Source organism: Oryzias latipes, chromosome 18 (assembly GCF_053564925.1).
Source record: "Oryzias latipes strain Hd-rR chromosome 18, Olatipes_Hd-rR_3.1".
Lineage (NCBI taxonomy): Eukaryota > Metazoa > Chordata > Actinopteri > Beloniformes > Adrianichthyidae > Oryzias > Oryzias latipes.
In genome coordinates this window covers 20127647-20152402 of record NC_136254.1, presented here as the reverse complement: position 1 = coordinate 20152402, position 24756 = coordinate 20127647, and the positions used below count along the sequence as shown (strand labels likewise).

Below are 24756 nucleotides of genomic sequence, written 5' to 3'. Positions count from 1 at the left end.
CACATAATGTACAAAACAGTACACTTTCTTTATCAGTTCGTTATGTTGCAGCACAACAAGTATCACTGCACTGGGCTTCTGACCATAATGCTCAGACTATCTATCAAGCAGTCTGGTTTAGAAGTTTACCAAAGTCAGAGTGAAACATTTTTGACAGATTCTGATTTGGAGAAAAGCGGCTTTTCATATTGTAAAGATGTGCAACAAATTACTAATATAAAGTGTTGTATAAGGGTGTGAAGCCACTTTTCTCTGCGTTAGAATTAACTGGAATTACGTCAATTGCATAAACGGTTGAGGAATTACAGTAATCCAAAGTCAGCACATGAGCTAAAGCTCAGGTGTTAAAGGGTTACGTACCGTATTTTCCGGGCTATACAGCGGACCTGAGTACAAGCCGCACCCCCTAATTTATAAAGGATAAGCCATTTTGTAGATACACAAGCCGCACCTGTCTACAAGCGGAATGCCCCATGTTGTAAGGACTTAATTAGTAAGTCACTGATCATCCTGCACCAAACGCTATGTGACTACACACAGCCGCAGACGGGGTGTAGTACACAGCATTTCAGCCTATTTATTTGAACACACTCATAAACAGTTAAACAGTATGGACGTCATTACTGCTGACAGCCCCTTCAGTCATGGTGAGGAACTTTACACCCATGATTCCCCACTTCCCATGAGTCTTAGGGGCTTAATGTGGGGCTAACCCCGAGCTTTTCCTTCCAAACAGTGCCTGTGACACAGCAGTAACACGGCAGCAATATGGTAGTAACAGGGGTGGTCAAAAAAACATATCGGTAAAAGTCGCTGAAAGCAGCAGTGACCTATTAATGGCACGCGCCTCTGGCAAGCGCTGCGCAGCGCATGTGCCAGAAGTTTCCTTCCACTACAGTGACACACCATAACACAGCGCTAACAGGGTTGGTTTAAAAAACATGAACGTAAAAGTCACTGAGAGCTTTCTTCATCTTCCTCCTCAGTGTGGGATTGGATTAGCGTCAGACATTCTTGGCCACACACTCTCTCAGTGTCTCCTTCGTTGTTGCTGTCAGTGTCACTCTGAGGTATATTCTCTCTTGAGCTTGCGCTGTCCTCTCCATCACGCAGCAGACCGGCTTTTCCAAAGCCGTTGGTGACAGTGGATTTTTTCACACTGCTTTTAACGATTGCTTTTAACTTGAAAGCTGCGTCATATTGTAGTGGCGGTCACGTGCACGTTGGGTCTAATGGCACCAAAAGATTGTGGGATGCAGCCAAAGTAGGGCTGAGCAAGGATGCTTCTCTCTGTTGCACCATGACTGAGGGGTCTAAAAGCAGAAGTGACTTGCTGTTTGGCTGCTTGTGGGTGTGTCAAAAATAAATGGACTTGTTGACGGAAATGGGATTATAAGCCGCAGGGTCGAACGCGTGTGGCAAAAGTAGCGACTTATAGTCCAGAAAATACGGTATGCTTTATGGTCCAAAAAATACACTAAATTATTTTGGTTTTCCTTCGTCTCCATTTGAGCAAACATTGCCTTTTTTCCTATGCTTTATATGATATACACATAAAATCATTTTTATGTATTAAGAAATAGTTGCTTTTAAATACCTCATAAAAATGTCACAAAAAAAATTGTTTGTTATTTGGGAATGAGTGGATATTTGGAGTATTCCTGCAGAATTTCTTCAGTTGATACACGTTGCAGAACGTCAATTAAAACATAAAATATGATTATTTTTTAAACTTTCTTTAAACTACGAGCTTTTGACAAGAATCCTTTCTGTAATCATAATAAACGGAAAACACAGCAGCTGCTGGTTCCCAATTTGACAGCACAAACATGCAAATCTTGAAGCGAGAATGCGAGCTGCTGTGATGCTGCTCCACTCTGTGAGCGAATGATCAAATCCCCAGATGTCTCCGACAGCTTTGCTGCTCTTATGGAAGTCTGTTGGAGGACCATTTCATACCTGCGATCACTACTAGTGCTCTTCTTCACATCGATCTCTCACCTCGTCACCTCAGCTGAGCATGAATTATCGCTCCATGGTGTCTGAGCTCATTTCCTAATTGCTCAGCTTCACAGTATTTGCATGCAGGCGATTTATGAAGCGATTGTTTAGACAACACACGTTTAGTCCAGTTTTTTTTTTAAACAAGCATTACTTAGAAAAAAGAGAAGTTAAACACCTGCGAACACATCTGAAATCTGTAAAGAAAAGTCATTAAAACTGACAAACAAAAAAGGCACTTCAACTAAAAGATAAAGGTTTGTAGTCTGATTTTAGCTGCTGTGATGGGTTTGATGCTTTTCTCCTCATCAGGTTGTGAAAAAGAGCAGAGAGCCCGTCAGAGAGAGAGCGGCATTTAGAAGGCATTGCATGAAGCGTGGTGGAAAAAGGAAATACAAAACTCGTTCTGAGGATGAGGATTACGTGCCCCACTGACTGAGCTCCTCTTGTACCCATAATGCATTACCTGTGATCTCTGCCTCCCTCAGTTTTCAACCTACGGACTCAATCTGTTCCGTCTGAATAATTCCTGATCAGTTTCCCCTTGTGGAAGCGTCTAACTTATGCTTTTCCTTCATTTCTTTCTAATGTTAAAAAACAAACAAACACATTATCAGCAAAATTTCAACCATCATTACAGAACTGGATGGTAACTTGACATATTTCAGAGAAAATTTAGGCCATATATGTACTTATTTACTTAAAATGAGGGATAGAATGGAATTCTAGTTTGTCTGCTTGCATTCCACAGAACAGCTCCAACATAAATACGGGGAAAAAAGCTCAAGTGGAATCACACAAACAATGAAGTACAAACTTGGACTGCATGACATGAGGAAAACTTGTGATGTGCAATATTGATGATCAACATTGCGATCATGAAATGACTTGCGATACACAGACCTTAAGCCTTTTCAGTTCCAATGATTAAAAAGGAAATTGGTGGTGTTTGGTCCATGCAGCTCCTGTGACCCCCTCCACAGTAGAGTTGGGTCCATTGGCTCCACATTTAAAACAGCCTGCGTCAAACCTGGGTTTTAAAATGGACATTAATTTGAAACTTGACTGCCAAATTAGTTGGTGGTAAAATTCAGCTTCTTTTATTTGAGGAATTTGGTGATGGTGAAAGCATTTTCACCCAAACACGATTTTGAGACAGTAATCCATGCTTTCATTACATCTGGGTTGGATTACTGTAACTCTGTTTGTTTTGGAGTCAGCCAGTTATCCTTCTCATGTCTTCTCACACGAACGCTGTTCTGATTGGAGCCCCCGGTTCATCAGCTCAGCTGATCAGCTTCTCCTGGAGGTCCAACAGGAGGCTCAGTCCACCGAAGCTGTGGATCATGTTGCCATCGAGCATTCAGCAGGCATCCTCACCGTCCATTTAAGAAAAACTTCACAAAACCTATTTCTTTAGCCAGGCTTTGACACAACATGAGACTGCTATGCTGGTGTGTTTTATTGTTTTGTTTTTTGTTTTATGGTAATACTGGCCAGGACTAATCCTGAGTGATTTTTTTAGTATGGCAAGTTCTTGGTAAGGTAAACCAACACGTATACCTTCCAAGATTTTAATGCCCTGACATGTTACTGTGTTTCTTGTTGTACTGAAAAGACTCTCTGAACTTGAACTAGTACTAGTTATGCAGAAATACTTCCTTGCAAGCTTGCTTATATGTGACAATGTAATTTGCTGGAGTTTCCACCACACCATGGGGTCTTCCTCACTGTCTTTGACCGCAAGTAGCTTTTAAGCTCAGCTTCTACACTTTGTGACAGATGCATTACAGAGAAGTGAGGGAGTGGGCCTGTCTCGAAAAACCTGCCAAGTGATTTTTTTTTCCAGAGGAGCATAAAATAAACATTTATCCCAATTGAAGCTGTCTTCCACGCACAGGCTGATATCGCAATAACAGAACACGTAAAGACCTAAAGCTTTATCGGTTTCAAAAAACCACAGTGTCTTGAATGTGATGAGTTCACGTTGGTGTACTTACGACGAAACAGGGTCCAGCCGAGGTCTTTAGACATTCCTCCAGGAGTTTCATTCGGAGTCTCTGCAGTTCTGGATTGTCCCATTCCTCTGGATCTACTCCCCAGTAAAGGTCCACAACCTAAACCCACACAAACATCAGGACACAGACGATTGCTGGAGGGTCAAATCTTAATGTTTCAAATCATAAAAATAAAATGCTGTTTCAATTTTATGCTATTGTTATTCCTACTGAATCAAGGTTACTATAAATTCAGGAAAATGGTTCAGATCACCAATAAAGTTCAGCGTTTTTAAACCATTTCTTCTTTCATTTGTATTATCCCATCTTGATACATTTATGCAGATTTTATTATAGGCTTGCTGCTGATAATTAATTTTAAACACAGTCAAAGATCTCTGATTATCTCCTAGAATTATATCCCACTGACAAGACAATTTTTAAAATAACCTTTCCCAAGTTTCAGCAGTTCTCATTATTTGATGTTTCTTTTAAATTCTCCACTGATGTAGTTAATTATCTATTTCCTGATTGGCTGATCAAAGGTGTCAATTAGTGTTTGCATCTTTATTTCTATTAGTATAAACCATCTATAGATAAACAGGGTCGAGGTATAGAAGGAGGACTTAACATTTGCCTTCACATTCAGCTGACAGCAGGTTGGTATTGATAGAAATGTTTGTGTGAAAGCACAGGCGGTACTGTTTTATAGATCTAAACATTTTCCTGTTATTTGTGCTATTTTTGGATTTAACCATAGACCAAGTTCTATGCTGAAATCCTCTAAAGTTATAAATGAGGCTTCAGGAAACAGAAAGCCATTACCTACAAATGTAAAAAAAGAAAAGAAAAAAAAAGAAATAGAAGACAAAATGGCATTGTGTCATCTAAAAATTCATAACACAACCACAAAAACACACAAAGAACTCAAATTCTAACTTCAGTTGAGTTTATTTTTATGGTAGCATTTCTTTTATATCAGACTTGCTTTTTAGTTTATGAACCTCCCAGAGCCCTTAGATCCTCAGGCGCAGACCTGCTGAGAGTCCTAGGGTCAAAACAAAAATCCACGGTGAGCCTCGTTTAGAAACTACGGTCCTCGTCTGTGGAACAACCACAGAAGAGGATGTGAGGGCCTCATCCACTGTAGAGGTTTTAAAAAGAAACTAAAGACACATCTATTTATTTCAGCTTTTAAGTAGATCTCGTATGTGGGATCTAGAATATAATTTATATTATATTGTATTACATATTTATTTGTTTAATGCTTTTTAGTCAAGTTGTACTTTTTTAGGTCTCAACTTGTTCTAACTTATATTCTAGGTGTTTTAGACTTTCTTTTTTTTTTAACGTTTTATGCATTAAATTATTTTCATTTATATTTTCATATTTTAGCTGTTTTTATGGTTTAACTGTTATATTTATGACTTCTACATTTTAGAATGGTTCCGAGTGTCTTTTCAGCCTTGGCTGGGGTGTTTGTGTTCGGGCTCCCAGAGTTTTGGCCCTGCTTGTCCTCTGGCATCTCTTGTTCTGGGTCCTCCGAGCTGCCTGGCCTAATGTGCCCAAGTCAGGCGCATTGGAGCCGAAGGTTGGGGGACCGTGGGCCGGGAGGTGCTGGGGATGAGCTGTGCTCATGTTGCTTGGATGCTAATACCCCAGCCGACAGGAGGACAGGGCGGACGCCGCCTTCTGCGATCTCTCTTCTTTAGCTTTTTATAACCATTTATCTTTTATCTGTGTTTGTCTTTGTGTGTTTTAATATGTGGGTCTTATTTTCTTATCCAATTCAATGTGTGGGAATTGGTGTTTTATGATATTGTTTGTTTTTATGTACAGCACCTTGAGCTGTTCTTTTTACATGAAATGTGCTATGGAAACAAGATCACTAGAATTAGAATTGATGGTCTGGGGCTGTTTTGGAGCTTTAGGATCTGTGAAATCCGCTGTAATCCAACTGAAACTCTGTCATGACCTAAACAGGTCATTCCAGAAGGGAACCTTAAATTTAACCCTTTAACACCAGTGTTGATATTCTCTTCAACTGTTTAAGCAATTAATGTAATTGCAGAAGATTCTGAAACAGAGAAGATCAGCCTTGAACTAATGGGAAAGCCTTTACAGTAGTGAAGTGTTCATGCAATCAACTAATTCCGAGCAGTGAAAAGCCACTTTCCCCCCTTAAAATCAGCAGATTCAAATTGTTCGCAAAACAGTTGAAGAGTTACTGAAGGTCAGCGTGTGCTATTGAGATACCACAGGTGACAACTCCAGCTTTAAAGGTTAAACAAAATAATTGGGCGAAATCAATTTAGAGTATTGTGAGAGACTTTTAAACAGCTGTCATTACCGCCTGATTGCCATCAGTCGTGGTATAATCGGCTGAGTAACATTTTACGTGTAGCCTTGAAGCACTGGGCGGTTTTTCCCCAAACAACTGAAACATTGTTAAAAACTAAGGTTTAGTTTAAAAAGCCGCAAAGTACATCTTCCTAGTTCTGACTTGCCATTAAAGATACTGTTCTATAAAAATAAAAAAAACTACTTCAAAGGTGTTTGTCTGCATTACTACTATAGCACCATATCACACAATTGAATTTCTTGGGGGTTAATTTATTTGGACAAATGTGTCTAACTTCCTTTGGAAGAAAAAAAACATTTTCAGGAACTGAAACAAACAAAAAAGAAAGGAAATAAACTGTGGTTAAAATTCTAAAAACTGCTAGTAAAATTATTAAAGATAAATAAAGGAAAACACTAATGTCTCAATTTGCTGTTAAATTAAAGAAATCTCAAAACGGAAGCTGCACTTTGAGTGGAGTCTCAGTCAGATGGGACTCACACATCCACCTGCTCTGCCTCGGAAAGCTCTCTATAGTGTTGAGAGAGTGGCAGGGGGACACGCTCACACATACACACAACCCTCCCCGCACACGCCGACGACACGTTCTAACAGTTGAGACAGTTCCAACAGTAAACACGCCACGGGGGGAATCTCCTGCTGGAAGAGCGAAGCGGGAGGGAACGCCTGTTAGTGTTTGTGTGTGGCCAACACCACAATGATACTGCGTCAAAGAAGGACAACAAGCTATGAGGGGCCGTATAAGACATTATTTATTCTGAACCATTCACATTCATACATTCTTGCTCTCACAGTCATATATACTCTTTTTCGCATACATATATTCTCTTACGCATCCATATATTCTCTCTCTCACATTCATACATTCTTGCTCTCACAGTCATATATACTCTCTTTCGCATACATATATTCTCTTACGCATCCATATATTCTCTCTCTCACATTCATACATTCTTGCTCTCACAGTCATATATACTCTCTTTCGCATACATATATTCTCACTTGCACATCCATATATTCTCTCTCTCGCATGCATATATATTCTCTTACGCATTCATATATTCTCACTTGCACATCCATATATTCTCTCTCTCGCATGCATATATATTACTTTACACATACATACATTCTCACTCTCATTGTCACTCTTAAAAAAGAATGTATGTATGTGAAAGACAAGTATATATGAACGTGTGAGGAAGAGTTTATATGTGTGTGTGAGAGAGGAGTATGCATGAAACGGAAGTTACTTTGCATGAAAAGGAAGGCACTTTGAATGAAAAGGAAGGCGCTTTGAATGAAACGGAAGGCAGATGATTTCTCGTGCTCTGATTGGACGAGAGGCCGCCACCTCCCATTTTGAACAGACGCTAACACGAACCAATAAGAAGGCCATCGGAACCTTAAGAAATATTTTATCTTCACCTCAAGTGGTCACAAATCTGTCTGCATCTCTAGAGACACAAAGGAATGTCTCAAATACCAATAATGGTAATAGAAGTGCCACCGAAACAGAAAATCCGTATCCACCTTATTCCTAGCCCCCATGAGCCTTTGCGTGAATTATGGGCGACACTTCCTGTAGACGCTGGAACACGCATTTACATTAAAACAAATTCCTCTTGTTTTCGATCCATAACTACATATAAATGTGGGAAAACCAGCTGTCATTTCTTAAAAAAGGCAACGGTGAGGTGGAGATGAAATATTTGTTAAGGTTCCGATGGCTGCAGGACCCCCGTGGCTACTTCTTGCCGGTTCGTTTTTTTAAAAAAATAAACTTTATTAACAATATCTTGCACATACAAAATACCAAACACAAAACTCCACTGTGTGCAAAATACAATCTTCACGTTCGCCATGAGAATGAACAAAAAAACATGATAACCATGTAAAACAGGTTATGCAAAAAGAAAACAAAAATAATAAGGCAAAGGAATCTGTTAAAGTTTCAGGAGAGACCATGTTTCAACTGTTCTGACAGCTTTTTTGTTAGTGGAAGATTTAATACTGTTCACATACAAAACCATTTCTTTCTGAAAAACATAAAACACGGTTTTTTTGTTGGCATATTTACACTTGTGTATAAAGTATTTAGCCATAATTATAAGTAAATTAACTACATATATTTTTTCTGCATTAAGTCTTTCTTGTGTAAAATATCCAAAAATAATATGCTCGTAAAATAATCTATAATCTTCACATAGATGAGTTCTTATAAAATGTATCACATCTTTCCAAAATAGTTGAGTGAAAGAGCAAAACCAAAAAAGATGAGGCACAGTTTCTGGTGAGGAATGACAGAATGAACAGTTTATGTCCAGATCTTTTTTAAACTTAGTAAAGAAATGTTTCACTGGATAAAATTTGTGAAGAATTTTGAAAGAAATTTCTCTGATTTTATTGGTGATGAAATACTTTTGTGGCAGGGTCCAAACCTTTTCCCACTGAATTCTACATCCAAAGCTGTTCCAGTATGAGATAACATACGGTTTTGTGGCAATCTCATTTTGAAACAGAGAACGGATACTTTGATTATTCCTGCTAGCTGAAAAACATACCTTTCCACAACACAAGTCTGTTAATTTGGGATTTCTTGCTTGTTCATGTTAGCGTCTGCACTGTAATCCCTAGCGAGTTGACTGAACTTAAAAATTATTTTGTAACAGATTACGCAACAGTTAAGTTATATTATTAAAACTTTTAAGTTAACATTTATTAAAATTCATATTGTCAGTTGGCTTACATTTGTATTATTTCATATAAAAAATATTAAGATTCCTCAACTTATAAAAGAGAGATTATTTACTTAAAGTTTTTAATATTTTCCAACTAAAAAACGCTTTAACTAACTATATTTTTATATTACTCAACTCATAAAATATGTAAAATTCACTCAAATGCTTTATAAATTCTTTAACTCATTAAATGTGTAGCATTGAAAATATTTAAAATTCTTCATCTTAAAATGTATTCTAAACAGAGATATTGATACTGCCCCACTACATTTTAAAGGCTAACATTGATAAAAACCAACAAACGTGAAGGCCACACAATAGTGATTGCTTAATACACTTTTTTTAATTGCTCTTTAAAAAAAAGCACAAATATCAAGAGGATGAAGAAACAATAAGTGCAATAAAACTGCATTATAAGAGTGCCACACAACATATTGACAAAAAGAGTTGGTTTTGTATTTTACGGCAGAAAAAGCAAATGATCACAACAAAACACATTAGTTACAATAAATGTCCTTTCAGTGGTTTGCTGTCCTCAAGGCTCAAGACAGCATTCTGAATAAATATGAAGGCAAGTTCAAGTTTTTTGGGGTGCTGTAGGTCCAGAGCATAGATGTCCCCGAAGAGTTAGAAGAGATTAGTCAGCCAGATCTGTGGGACCACTGACGGCAGCATCCGGAGCGTCACCACGACAACTGAGAAGATACCCACAGCAGTGTCTGTGAGGTCTGGTAAACAAAAAACACAGATGAGTTCAGACCCTCAAAGATATTCATCACACTAATGTCCAAAACTGACATTCCTGCCATCTGTCAATAGGAATCTTTTCATGCTAACATTCTGTTAGCTTTTAATCAACTGGCTATGATGTTTTAAGGACCAACTCCAATTAAAATTGTGTTTTTAAAAAGTTCTTTAGCATTTTTCTGAAGGAGGACATTTATAAAATAATTTAAGACTAAAGCTTCATTTTTCTTTATTCAAATAATGATGGATCAGGAGCAGAAAAGGTAAACGAAACTCCACTCCTTCCAATCAGGAGTCCCTGATGTTCGCCTTTCATCTTCCGTCTCAGTTTTAAAACCATTTAAAAATATCACTCAGTTTACAAACTACAAACAATTGCCCTATTTATTATGTCACTCAATAAAATCTCAATCAATATTAAAGGATTAGTGAAAACCATTGACAGGGAGTCGTGTGCACTTACTGTACAGGTCTTGAAGAAGTTGGAGGCATCTTCATGCAGATAAACAGGAAGTGCAAGGAGGACAAGTGCCCGTCTCATGTTCACGTCACGCTGGTCCTAAAAGAATAAAAAGAAATATCCATTACCTTTGAAGCAAATGCAGAGCAAACACTTCCAATATTTACTTAAGGAACTTTAAGAAATAATAAAATGATACCTTTTCTAGATGTCTATTTCTAGTAAGAGGACAATACAGTGTTTATGTCATGATCCACTTCAGGTCAAAGACCCAAAGTCATTTGAAGGCAAGTTACACCGTGGCTTCTTACAGCTGTTTACAAATGATTTGTTATCCGTTTTTGAATTATGCACATTAGAAATTCACCTGGAGGTCATAAATCCTAACCAAGCTGGCCAGTTCCTGTCTGTTTTGGTGGACTTAGTCTCAGAAAAGGGCAGCTTTAAGTTACACAAACATGTAAAAACTGCACAATTTCCTCTGACTGCATCTACTCTACATAAATCCATTTCAGATCTTGACAGATGAGTTTTCATGGTTTCAAATGATGGAATGGTGCTAATGCAACATCATTTTATTATTGTAATATACTGTCATAAAGACATGACAATATTCCAAAGTGTCTCCACATACATGGCAGTGGAAACACTTTGGAATATTGGCTATGTAGTACTGCAGTATTATATGTAGTACTGCATAGTGCCAAAGTAACAGAACACAACTTGCACCTCCATTCCATTGTGCCACCTTCAGCCTGCAATCTAAATATGTTTAGTTAAATTGTAAATAATTTCAGCTCTATTTAGACCTTTGGCTAGTTAAAATGTGCATAAATGTTTCCATGCTGCCGTATAAATCTAATAATGGTAATAGTTCAGGATGAATGTATTAAATAAGTATAAAACTCACCCACTGACAGGTCTTTTCTGGTGAAATGGTGACTTTCTGGTGAACTTTCTGAAGTTCAGTATCTGAAAAAGTCCAAAAGAGATTTTTCAATGTTAAAAAATGTTTCAATTATATTCTGATCAAAAAACATTTATTGCACTACACAACCTATTGCATTTTTTGTTTTTTTAAAATAGCTCTAGACAAATAACTGAGACAAGTTACCTGGCTGGCCTTGGCGTCTACCTGGAGGTGAAACACTGAACACTCTGTAGTTCGGTACCTGAACACAACACGAGCACGTTGATTAATTTATTTTTACAAAAACCTTTTTTATAACGGAGATCAGTGATTTATAAAAGCTTAAAGCTGCATTCAAAACCCAATGCTTCCATGTAGCAACCAGGCTTAAAACTGTTGGCGGTAGCTCCTCCCACACAACCGTTAGAGGCTTTGAGTGACATTTTTGGACAAATGTCCAGCAGCAAACTTTAGCCACAGACAGAGGCCTCCAACGCGAATTTCACACGCGGATCATGTTTAGTGTGATTGCAGCATAACAGATCATTTCTACCTCTGAAAAAAAACAACCTCATCACTGTCGTAACTTACGGGCAGAAATGCATTTGGGTTTGGCTCGCCACGTCTGCTATGACAAACTAATCATGTATACATTTCCACATTAATCTCTAAAACAATCATAACACACATATGTTTAAACAACAGTAAACCACATTTACGGTAGTATAAGAGCATTTTTAAAGCATTCATTCATAAACCATGAACGATACTTACCAAATTAAATCAGGGCTGAAGACAAGACGGCACCATCAGCGATGAGGCGGATGAAAAAAAAACCCGAGGTTGGGGCGTCTTGAAGCGGGACGAAATCGCAACGCTTTGCAGAATAATAAAATGCTCGACTTTCAATTTCAAACGTCGCATACTCGCATTCGGCAAATCCAACATGGCCACCTGAGCTAACGTAGAGAAAACGACAGACCCTCCCACCAGTACGTGATGACGTCATAACGCTACTTCACGGATCTTAAAATTTTTGAGTGCCAGATACAAATAAGCTTTAAAATATTTAGCACTGTTAAGTTAAATTTGAAAAAATCTTGATAGAGCTTAATACTTTATAGTTGAATCAACTACAAAATGACATTTAAGTTGTGTAACCTTAATAGTTATGAGTCAGTACAAGTGATAGGGTTTAGAGTGTGTTCAAAATGGGAGGTGGCGGCCTCTCGTCCAATCAGAGCACGAGAAATCATCTGCCTTCCGTTTCATTCAAAGTGCCTTCCTTTTCATTCAAAGTGCCTTCCTTTTCATGCAAAGTAACTTCCGTTTCATGCATACTCCTCTCTCACACACACATATAAACTCTTCCTCACACGTTCATATATACTTGTCTTTCACATACATACATTCTTTTTTAAGAGTGACAATGAGAGTGAGAATGTATGTATGTGTAAAGTAATATATATGCATGCGAGAGAGAGAATATATGGATGTGCAAGTGAGAATATATGAATGCGTAAGAGAATATATATGCATGCGAGAGAGAGAATATATGGATGTGCAAGTGAGAATATATGTATGCGAAAGAGAGTATATATGACTGTGAGAGCAAGAATGTATGAATGTGAGAGAGAGAATATATGGATGCGTAAGAGAATATATGTATGCGAAAGAGAGTATATATGACTGTGAGAGCAAGAATGTATGAATGTGAATGGTTCAGAATAAATAATGTCTTATACGGCCCCTCATAACAAGCCCCACCTGCTGCAGCAGTAGCAGTGAATCATTCCTTTATGCCCTTGATATCCTCCACATAAATGTGAATGATCCTTTTTAAAACCTTTTCCTGCCCCCTCATTGTGTTTCTGCTCATGGAAAGAAAGAAGGGACTCTGATTTTAGGTGGGATGAGCAGTGATTGAGCAGTGGGGGCTGCTACCTTGTTCCAATAAATGAGGCCAGGCAAAAATGACTGGCACATCTGCAGTGGGTGGCAGGGTGCTGTGGCAGGACGCCTCTGAAATAATTGAGAGGGGGAGGCTGACAGGGTGGGAGTTGGGATGCTTGTCTCTGCCATTATTGGCAAGAGCGGCAGGAGGTGCTAGAAATGCTCCTTCGCTCGTCTACTGACGGGGGCTGGGGGGGGGGGCTATGCACCTGCGAGCACATGGATCACTGTGGGAAGCGGCAGCTGCCAACCATTTCTCCATGCCTGGAGCTGCAGTGTTTGAGCAGAACCCTCCCCAAAAACCAACCAAAGTAAAAGCCTTTATTTACTTTCAGAAGCTAAATTATTTCTTCTAGCAAAGGCGGGAATTACGTGAGTGTGGGAGGAGAGACACGCTGGCTGATGTAATAAATGTTCAAGTCCTTTTTATTACCCCCCAACACAGGAGGACTTATATTTTGTAAAAAAAAAAAAAAAGTCTTCCACTCTGGGGTGAGAACAAAAAGATACGCATCCCTGATGTTATTAAAAAAGACGATGGCAGCTCGGTCACAGTCCATCAGTGTCACTAATCTACTTCCAGAGCACGCGCGCGGGGGGCGCCATCTGCATTGTGTTGACAAGAACCGCGGGGAGAAGGAATAAACTGATCCCAGCACCCCTGATTGCAGAGGTTTCCGCAGGAGATTAGGAAGATGCTCTATAATTAAACGCTAAACGAAGACATTAGTCATTTCTCTTCTCCGCGAGGTGAGGATCTTTTAATTTAATTTGCCCGCTCGCCTGCTGTGCTCCGACTTAAGTATGGAAGGTAGCGGAGATGCATTACATAGAAAAAGTTGAAAAGAAGCAGAAACAAGTAGATGGATCCTGTTTGTAGGGGTTTTAATAAAGTAGCTGAAAGAGTCCTGTGGGAGGGTATTTAGCTTCAACATTATAGTTTATATAGCACTTTTCCGCTCCTATCTTTGATTACCTTCTCCCTCTTTGCGGCTCTTAAAACTACAGTAGTGGGGGTGCCGTTTCTTAGATAAGAGATGAAGCAGCTTCTGCTAAGCAGCTTTTCGATGCCCGTGTGAGGCGTTTGCCCATGGCAGGTCAAATTTATTGAATGCTAGACTATTAACTTTGGGATTCTGCCCAAGATGCCCAGGATGAAAGGGCATGAAATCAGGCGGGAACAAAAAGAAGAACCACCAACAGAAAGACTGTAAAGCAAAGACTGGAGTAAAAATAGACTAACATTACTGTTTCTTCTACACACTACTGCAGGCACTTTTATTAGGAATGCGTAGGAAGTTCCTAAGAAGGTTTGACGAACGCCGGTCTTTTGCCGCTTGGGGATAATGTCGGATTTAGCAGCAGGCTTAGCATCCACTGCTAAATGTACTTTTTAAAAAAGTATTTTGCTGGGAAATATACCAGATTCAATAGAAGGAGTTTTGTCTTTAGCTACATTGCCAGACAAAAAACTTCAGAACAGTCTAATGTCAAGGTTTACAAGAGTTACTTGTTTATCTGTTTTTTGTCTTAAAACAGATATTCTAGTCCAGGTGTCGGCAACCTGCGGCTCTTTCATTCTTGTGCTGCGGCTCACTGTGTTTTTGTAAAATAACTACCATGTTCTAAGATTGTCGTGGTGCCTTTACACCGTCGGGTAGTGCGAGCGGGCAGGAGGAAGAGAGTAGTGTGAGCACGCGTGTTTGCGGCTGTGAACGCGACCAGAGTCTGTTATCAAATAGAAAATTCTTCTAAAAAGACAGTCAGTGGCATTCTCGTAGGGGACACATGAGCACCCCCAAAAAATAATTGATTCTGAGTATATGAACAGGCAAAGAGGTGGGGGCGGGGCTTAGACTCACCACTGATGATTCCAGACCCGCAACAAACTAAAAGCTGCTTCCTAACAAAAAATAGTTCTCATCCATAAAATTAATTTACTTTATTGGGTTTTCTGGATTTAAAGAGAGAAAAAAATAGAAAGGAGTCTGCATCAAAGAGAATTTGTTTTCATCATCTCACTTATCTTAACTCTGTGTTTGACAGACAGTCAAAGTCTATTCAAGGTTGTGGAAAATGAACAAAAGATCAAAGGAAAACTCACATACTCATAATTAATTAAAATAAATAATTAAATAAATATCCTGACAGCATTTTGAATCAATACAAATACGGCCAAATGAACTATTGCAATATATATTTGAAACGATTTTTTTCTAACACCCCTAGTGTTTGCCGCTCCCTGTGCTTTCATTTCTGCGGGAAACTGTGTGTGTGGGTGTGGGGTAATTCTACAATTAATCTGAACAGTTTTTTCTTATTTTCTTAATATACTGTACTGGCATTTGTACTCATGGAACGAATAAACAACTATAGAAAAAAAGAACTGGGGTGAATCTATAGACCAAAATGTGTTTTTAAACTGTAGAATGTAGACAAAACCTTTTCACAGACACAAAAAGTATTTTTCCTTCAACAGACTTAAGAAAGTCCATGAAAAGTTTTTCCCAACGCAGTTGTAGACATTTCTATCAATGTGCAACTCTTTCTGTTTTGTTATTTCATCACGTTCCTCCTAAACTCAGGGTGTATTCAGACACACATGGGGTTCACTTCAAAACAACCAGAAGCGAACAAAAAATGTTGTCCCTGATGTTAATACAAACGTTCAAATCTGGTCAGAAAAATAGGAAGTTTGAATAAGTGAACTATCCCAACAAGTATTGCAAAGTGCAGGACTACCAATCTTCCTTCGCTTGTTGTTTTGACCCGCACTCGTAATTCCTGGCCAGTGACTGAAGCGATCGTTAGTCATGTGGTTTTGTTTACAAGCTTTGGTTTGAAACAGAAATCTCTGGAAGAGGCTAGTATGAATACAGACTAAATGTAAGGACCAAATTAAGCGCACTTGCTTAGTTTGCCAATGGACTTTTCCAATCTGAATACACCCTCAGAGTCAATGCTGCCTGCCTGGTTGGAATTTGTCCTGCTGCTGGATGAACCTTTGACCGCATACACCACATGATGATGGATCTATTAACAGACCTTTGTCGTAGGTGTTTCTGTTGCTATCACTTTATGCAGGCAAACCATCTTGTTTCTTTTGCCATTTTTTTAATAAAGTTTACTTTAGTCTAAATATATTTTTTGTGCAATTTGACATTTTGGGAAAACTGCCCTGTCATTGACTAGTGACCTGTCCGGGGTGAACCCCACCTTCGCCCAAAAGTAGTTGGGATAGGCTCCTGTAAGCACATGACCAGGAAAGGGAATATGTGGGTTTAAAAAATGGGCTGATAGAACTTTGGGAAACCTGGCCTTTTTTTAAAACCTATGCCACTTTAGCAATCACTACATCTGAGGATATTTGATAGAACTGAACTGGATAACTGAAGAGAAAACTGTAGACCAGCACTGCATACTCCTCGACTACATAAGGTAATAGAATCAAAAGCAGGGCAGGCTTTTAGTCAAACATTCACAGAAAATGCCGTTTTCATGTCAGAGCAACAACTTCCAATATAATCATATTAAACTGTTGTTGCTGAACATGGCTTTGGCAGATGTGTTTCTTGGTTGAACTGACACTTGTGCCCTATGATGGAGTTGATGGAGAGTTAACAACCCAGTGGGAAAACTGGGAAGCAGTCCTGCAGATCACCGACACACAAGAGAAGTCAACAGGACTCTGGAGAAAATGAGAGAAATACAACTGCTTTATGGTAGCAAACAGTTAATCACTGACATCCCTGTTTTATTGTGCACTGCTGCCATAGTCCTCCTCAGGGAGGCTAAGAGAACTAATCTAAACCACTATCCATTACATAATTTTAAACTGCCTTTCCTGCAGCTAATTTGGTCGGTGGAAAATCAATCATGATCTCGGTTGAGCTCTCAGGATAGCTGGCAAGTTTCCCGAATTCAAAGCATCAAATCCAGAACCTTTTCAGTTTAGAATATCCATGTAGGTTATTTAACATGTCACACAAACTTGACTGCATACACATTGAACGGGATGTGAGCTTTCTGTATGGTCTTCTTGTCGATTCCTTTAATTTTGAAGGATTTGGGTTACATTGCATTTTTCCCTTGATGACAAAATGGGAAATGGTTCGTTTCTTTTTGTTTTGTTTGTTTTCCTGTCCAGCATTTTCATTTATCACCCGGTCTATTTCATTCAAAAATAAAATATGTTTTTGTTTCTGCGGCAGCTTGCTGCTGACTGATAAATTGACGGTGTTGCAGGGGAGGTAATGACACATCCTCTTTACAGGATGTCGGGTCCCAATAAATGCAGAGAAAGCTTCTCATATGTGTTTCCTTGTTTGATTTTTCACCATCATTGTTGATTGTCTGCTTTATTTGTGAACACTGAGCTGATATTTCTCAGCAGAGCAAGTAAATCAAGGGTGAATGGGGAGGGTGGCCTGCCGCCAGCAAGAGAAAGCGGCAGACGGAGAGGAGAAAGAGACGCAATAATGAGAAGAGCTGCATTCATGTAAACAATGACAAACAAATCAGCTTCATTTTTCTTGTTAAAATTGTCACTTTTACTATAAAAAGACAAATAACAAAATTCCTGCCTAATTTATGCTCACAGTAATAATTCTTTTCAGTTTAGCTGCTGGAGGAGAACCATTTCTGACCTGTTTTTTTTTAAAGCAGCTTACGGAAAATCACCAGTTTTAAGTGGGAGAGATTTCCTGAGTACACTCCATAGTTTTTGACAAAAATACATAATTGACAGGCACTTCTTTTACCCTTTAAATACAAGCTTTAAAGGCAAGATAATTAGTCTTTAGAAAAAAAAATTATCTGCTTAAGGTGTTGGATGTAGTGACACTCATGCTAACTCTGGCCACAGTGTATTGGTGTTTGTTTGTGCACGTTTTAGCAGCTGGTAAGAGCTCAAACTATGCTTTTAAACAGAATGGAGTTAATCAAAGCATTTCTAAGAATTACGTTGTAGGTGCATGTACAGGAAGAAATAGTCCGCAAAAACTCGGAAAAATGTCAGCTATAATGCAAGACTGCAAACACTTTTAGTTTGTTCAAATAAATGTTAACAACTACATTTGAATTTCAATTGAATGCAAGAAATAATGTAGCAGAAATCTTGATACTCTGAGTTTGACCCTTAAACAAGACTAGAGCGTTCCTCGTTGGTAACCATAGTGATCTAAAAATTATATAGTACACTTTGTACAACAAAAATGTATTAGATTATGGCACATAACATGTTTTGAATTCTTCAAAAATGTGAAATGTAAATCATTTTTTGTGCCTCTTTGATAGAGTTTAGCTGGATTAGATGATGCTTCGCACCAAGCAAGAGTGATAATTGAAGAAAAAAAGCAAGATTGACTGTACGAGCCTATGCTTGCTGAATGAAATACAACTAGAGATCAGAAGGATACCAGAAGTTTTCATTAGCAAGGATTATTATCTAAATATAACCATAATCATTCATGGTTATTAGCTAAGTCATAACTCCCATTACGCTTGGATACATGCTGTCTGCAGGTGGACAAACCTGAACAAGTGCACAGGTGGCCCACACTAAACAAGCTTGTAGCCTGCTCGCTGAGCCTGTAGGGCGAAAAGGTATGTAAATTGTTTTCTACTGGCGTGCTGTGAGATTCGGATAGTAGCGGACATTACAGTAATACAACACACAGGGGTAAAGTAAGGGTAAAGAAGGTGAGATGCAGGCATATCGTAAGAATTTGCTAATTTTTTGCCAGCAGACAGCCTGTGTCTAGCCGTAAGGCTGACGCTTTACCAACAACTAAATTGTGGCATAAGGCCACAGAATGAATGCATTACCCGTACGTCATAAGTGCGTCCAACTTACAATAGCCTTATGAATACTTCACGATACACTTACCACAATCGTACATTCCATTTTCAACAAGCCTCAAGTGAACTGCAAGACAAACCTGCGCTCCACTAAAGACATGCCTTAAACTGGCGGCTCCTCTCTACCATCCCCCACTGACCAAGACAACCCAAAAAGTTGTATGGGTGGACAATTTCATGCTCTGCTGTAAACCATGCAATGGAGCATTTAGCTGCTGGCTCCGTGACCAGCGCTCAAGGCGCGCATTCCACGGAAAACACTTCTGCTTTAGTTGGCTCAGATCCATCTGGCGGGAAATGCGGAGGCATGCGGGGCAATCCGGGCCTCACTTATTTAAAAAAAAAAGTTTCCTTAAAAGAGTTTAGAAAATTCACACCTGTTTGAGTATCTAAAGCTGTTCATTTAGTCAGCATTGTTTGTTTCGGTCGAACAAGCGTTAGCAGTCGCCATCCTATGGGAAATTCCATTATACGTTAGCATCAAGCTAGCGAACTTTCGCTTTACTGCTGATTTCCTTTAGTTCACTAAAAAGAAAAGGAATAAAAGATCAAACTTTACTTTAATGAAGCCGTTATTTATTGGATTGATTCAGATTCCTTAATCAATTTCATCAACCCAGCCCTAATATCAATGAAAGGAGAATGAACTGTCTATTTTACATACATAAGGTGTACTGCATTATAGAGAGCATTAAGTGTAACAAAAAAGTCAAATAATGTGGTATGACTACTAAACCTAGAATACCCAGAGGGCCTAAACAGTAGTTACGGATTGATCAAAGGGGTTGATGGGAAGTTTTTCTAGTAAACTGTGTTGTTATTCATGTTCAGCTGTTTTATCTGCAATAAGCAGCCCTGCAGAGTGTTCAACATGACATATGAGACAAACCTATACTGGTTAAACAAAGTCGCACAAAACATTTTGACAGATTTTTGAACGCCATGTACCACACAAATTTTTTTTGGGTCAGTGAACACAACCAGAGTTTATGTACAAGGCACACCCAACTGAATCGGTAAATTCAAAGGGGGCCCAAGTCCACAATTTTTCAAAATAGAGATATATGTTTTATGGTCTTCAAGGGAAAAGCTATCTGAATATGTGCAAAAACGTCCCAAGTCCGTTGTAATGTATTGACTATGCATGGCGTTTAAAATGCATTGAGTGCAAGAGGGGCCCAATTCCTGGACTTGGGTCTCTCTCGCATGGGTTTAGCTTTATCCCATAGATGGCAGCACATGGTGAAAAACACCCAGTTAGCAAATACAAGGTTTTCAGATTCAGTACAGACTTCAAAAACGGTTTAGAGGTTTCTGAAAATATGTCTTCGCAGGTCACAACCAGATTCCGCCTTCTAAAGCCGACAGTAACGGTTATTACATACCCAGAGGAGCCACTCTACACTGGGCAACTTGGTGTAAAGGCAGCAAAGGTAAAGAATGTTTAACGGTTGGCAAAATATCTTTCACCAGAGGCTCAGCAGTTCCTCAATGAGTTAGGAGTTTGTGATACTAGGTGCAATGACGAGTCTGACTTTGAAGATTAGATGTACCTTTTTGATAACCAGTTCCATTTTAGGAGGAAAACAAATCTGACATGCAGTTATCATGTAGGAGAAAAATGGTTTGGATATAAACTAATCCTAAGAAGTGTTAAGAATGTGACAATTTGAAAAATAAAGATTCATGTATATGATAAATATGTGGTTTGTCCATTCTTTCCATATGTTACTTCTGTTAAATTCAAGACCGGCCCAAGTCCAGAGACTTTAGTTTGTTAGTCCTGTGAAGTTATAAAAGTGAAGGCCTTCATATTATAGTATTTGTAAGCTATGAACTGGTGCTAAATCTGGGTAAAGTATTAATCATTTGGTGTAGCCTCCCTTTAAGCTATGCAATTAAAATCATTTCCTGGAAAAACAAACTTTTTGGACTTGGGCCCTTATTGAATTCACAGATTCAATTATGCAGTTTTTGAGAAAATTAAAGGCTTTTAAGGATGACTTACAGTCCTAAAAATACAGTAATCACATTAAGTCATTGGTTGTATTTGTAAAAAAAAAAAAAAAACAAACAAGAAAAAAAGCTTGTATTAAAAGTTACTCACCAGGGCATTTGATAGCAGCAAGAAAGGTTATTTGTAGCACTGAACATTGAAGATCTGTACAAATTCAATAGTTTTTGTAACTCCAACAAGACCTAAAAAAATCAAAGCGTTGTGGGGATAGATATCAATTGTTCAACTTGATTTGATTGAGAAGAATCATGTTATGATTTGATGTACTACAATTGATTAATTGATCTTTTTTTTTCTTCAAAACCAACATTACTTGGTTATAAAAGAGAGTTTTCTTTTAAAATTGAACAAAGGTAGGGATTTGGGGGTATTCATCTGTTATAGCTTAGATGACAAAGAAACAGCAAAATGACTTTTTTTTAACCTCTAAGATACAAGAAATAACAAACAAAAATACTAGTTTGATCATTTCCAAACAAAAAGATCTCACCCTTTGTGTGCAAACATAGGGATTATGTGTCTAAATCCAAAATGGGTTGACCTAAACAGAGCCTAAACACAGAGAAAGCACAATGTGCCATCAGCTAACAAGCAGCCGTTTCAGATAGGCAGTAAAGCATGTAATTTGACCAGCAAATAACAGCCCCCAGAGTCTGTACGGTGTCAAAAATCAACACTTCTTCCTTCTTAGATAAATTACACTGCAGTATTACTTCCTTTGATTTTTCACCAACGTGATGGGAAAACCAACCATCAAATGGTTCTAAAATAAAATATCTCACCAACTCCAAGGGATTTTAGGATAATATTCTATTACCGTACTTGAATTCTCAACAAGGGAATGAATTGTTTGGGTGGAATCCAGCGAGGAATGTTTGCCTCACTAAATGTTTGGGGAACCATCAGTAAAAGATGTGGTTAGAAAAAGGCTTACATCATCTTTTATTCCTACTCTTTGCTTAAATCCCTTTAAATTCACAAAATGAAACTTATGTACTATCAATTACTTATATTTAATCTTTTATTTTCTTTTACCGAAGATAAAATACAATGATTAGTTCAGGGAAGTCGTTATAGAGGTGGGAAATATATTGAATGAATGTTAATAGTAGGGGTGTAACGGTACACTAAAATCTCAATTCGGTTCAGTTCAGGGTTTCATAGGTACAAAAAAGGCAGAATTTTTTTTTTTTTTGCAAAATGCATTTAACCCACCGTAATTTTTGATTTAAAGTTAGGATTAGAAAGTAGGGGTTTGGGTCAAATATACTATAAAACACAAAAACGCAACAAATAATAAAGTAGGAACAGAACAAGTGAACTAGAACTAATAAAGAACAGAGACAGAGGAAGTGAACTCCAACAGTAAACATTGCCATACAGTGGGCAGGTCATTCCGATACAGTCCTTTTAGTGCACTTTTTCAAGTTCTTTCTAAATTAAACTTCCATTCATCCATCTTCTTCCACTTATTTGGGACCGGGTCGTGGGGCAGCAGTCTAACCAAATGATATTTTGCAAGATTTCTTAATTCATCGATGTAGATTTATCTTACTTTGAAATGATTTTTTAATGGTATAGGTCACATGTCTTGAAGTCAAGGCCCGCGGGCCGGATGTGGCCCAGAGCATTCTATATTATTGTTATTAATGGCACTGCGAAATGTAGCACTGGTAACTTTTTTACTACAGATCCCATAATGCAGCGCTTCAGCTGCCCTGGTGAACAGTAGCCCTCACAATGCCAAAGAGAAAAAGTTGATTCTGAAAACAGAGCCTTTAAAAAAGGATTGGAGGCAGAATAAATGTTTCTGACCTTACTAGTGGACCCGCCTATCTCATTTGTAGAGGGAATGTGGCTGTAATCAAAGAATATATTCTAAGACGGCCCTATGAGACAAACGTCAAACATGCACTTTGATGAGAAGCTGAGCACACTGAGAAAGAAAAAAATTATTTATTTTTTTGTTGCTTCGTAGATTCGGAAGCTTATTGAGCTGCAGTGTTTTAGCCCACTGAAGGCAAAGTACGACACTTAAGAAATGCACCACCTCCGTCTACATGTGCCTCCAACTCTGTGCTCATTTCTGTGTGAAAAGCTCGTCTTAGTGATGAAGACAAACAAAACATCACACAGGTGTCATTTCACTGACGAGCTCCTGCAGTCCATCCTGAGAATCTCCACAACTCAGACCCTCACTGCAAACACAAACCAACTTGTTGACAAAAATGATGCCAGGCGTCCAGCTCTGATAAAATTAGACAAGAGCAAAATAATGGGATTTGATTTATTGCTGAAAAGCACTAATTGTATTCATTTTCCTGGTCCTCGCTGCTCCTTGCCTTACTGCCGTGGTTCGGGGTGGGGGTCGGGGCCTCCGGTGCCCGGTAGGGGGCGGTGGGGACTCCGTTGGTCGGGGGGTCGGGTCCGGTGCCTGGGTGGGGCGGGCTGGGCCGCTGCGTGGTCTTCTGGGCTTGGGTGTGTGTGTGTGTGTGGGGGGGGGGGGGGGGGGGGGGTGGAGTGGTGGTCTGGCTTGGCTATGGGGGGGTGGTCTTTTTGCCTGTGCTGGGGGGGGATGGGGGTTTATTTCTGTTGATTTATTACGGATTAATATTTTCCATCTAATTTTCAGGGCTCGACATAGCCATTTGTCCGCTGGCCCGGTCCTGTTTTTCGAGCAGTACGGACCACAAGACTTTATTTTTTACTTGTCCGCTAGGGCCACTAAAATATCTAACAATTAATACATTTTTCATCTTTTTCAATAAAGTATATTTTGCGAAAACGTGTAGATTTACCTCGTCTTTATAATTCACTTTTTCTGCTAGTCCTGTGTTCAGACTTCAAGGGTTTCTATGGGAAACCTTTTATCACTCTTCTTCTCCTCTCCCGCCTGCGCGCGCGGCTGTCACTGCCGAGCACCACGCGGCACGCGCTCACTCAATTTTTTTTTTCAAACTTTATTGAATGTAACAATTCAATACTAAACAATGTTAAACAGCAACAACAAAGGAACAAGCCAGTGGGTTATTATTACATTTTAGGCAGATATATTTAAACTGACACACATATCAGCGCGCCCCCTGGTGGTTTTTCACCGCGATGATCATAAATCCAACACCGTCACTGAAGAGAGACTGAAGCATGTCAGAGATGTGGAAGACATGGCAGGAATAGATAGGAATATGTTAGATGGAGTGACGGGTGGAATTAGTAGTATGGACAGCAAGATATTTAATGAATGCATTGAAGATGAAACTGTATGCACTAAGCTTTAAGCTGAATGTTAAAGAATCAAAGGCAACTCCAAATACCTGAATCTCAGACTCAAATGGAGTATAAGGTCAAACTACTTAATTTTGTTTTTCTTTACAACACTGTAAGCAGTAAGTATTTCTAGTTAGCTGAATGATCTCAGTAATTTAATTGTATTTAATTTTTCAATTATTTAATTTAATTAAGTAACTAAAGTAACTAAAAAGTAAATGTAACTTTGCAACAGTAACAAAAAGCAGAACCTTAAGGCAGTCAGGGCAAAAAAGTCAATAAAACTTCTTAACTATTGATTAGGAACAAATGTGAAATAGCAGTGATTAGAAGCAGCATGAAAACTTCTTAACTAGTGTTAACTACTACACTGCAGCGCTCTCTTCAAAACATCTGAAACAGACTAGAGCAGATTTAAGTTTGATATGCTCTATTTTTAGTCATT

At 38.7% G+C, this 24756-nt stretch overlaps 1 protein-coding gene and 1 long non-coding RNA gene across 5 annotated transcripts in view; both read right to left on the bottom strand.

Moving 5' to 3' along the window:
* Positions 1-24756, bottom strand: part of nwd2 (NACHT and WD repeat domain containing 2) — a 78671-nt gene that overhangs the window by 28906 nt on the left and 25009 nt on the right. For all 4 annotated transcript variants that reach the window (XM_078936235.1, XM_004079893.5, XM_020711667.3 and 1 more), the window contains one exon: positions 4002-4118. In XM_078936235.1, coding sequence (XP_078792361.1) covers positions 4002-4118 — 117 coding nt within the window. The remainder of the gene's footprint in view (positions 1-4001; positions 4119-24756) is intronic.
* LOC144987160 (uncharacterized) lies at positions 9687-12157 on the bottom strand. The gene is made up of 5 exons (XR_013651038.1): positions 11990-12157; positions 11420-11477; positions 11216-11277; positions 10309-10404; positions 9687-9826 (listed from the first exon to the last, which is right to left on the bottom strand). It is a non-coding gene; the product is annotated as an uncharacterized LOC144987160 (long non-coding RNA).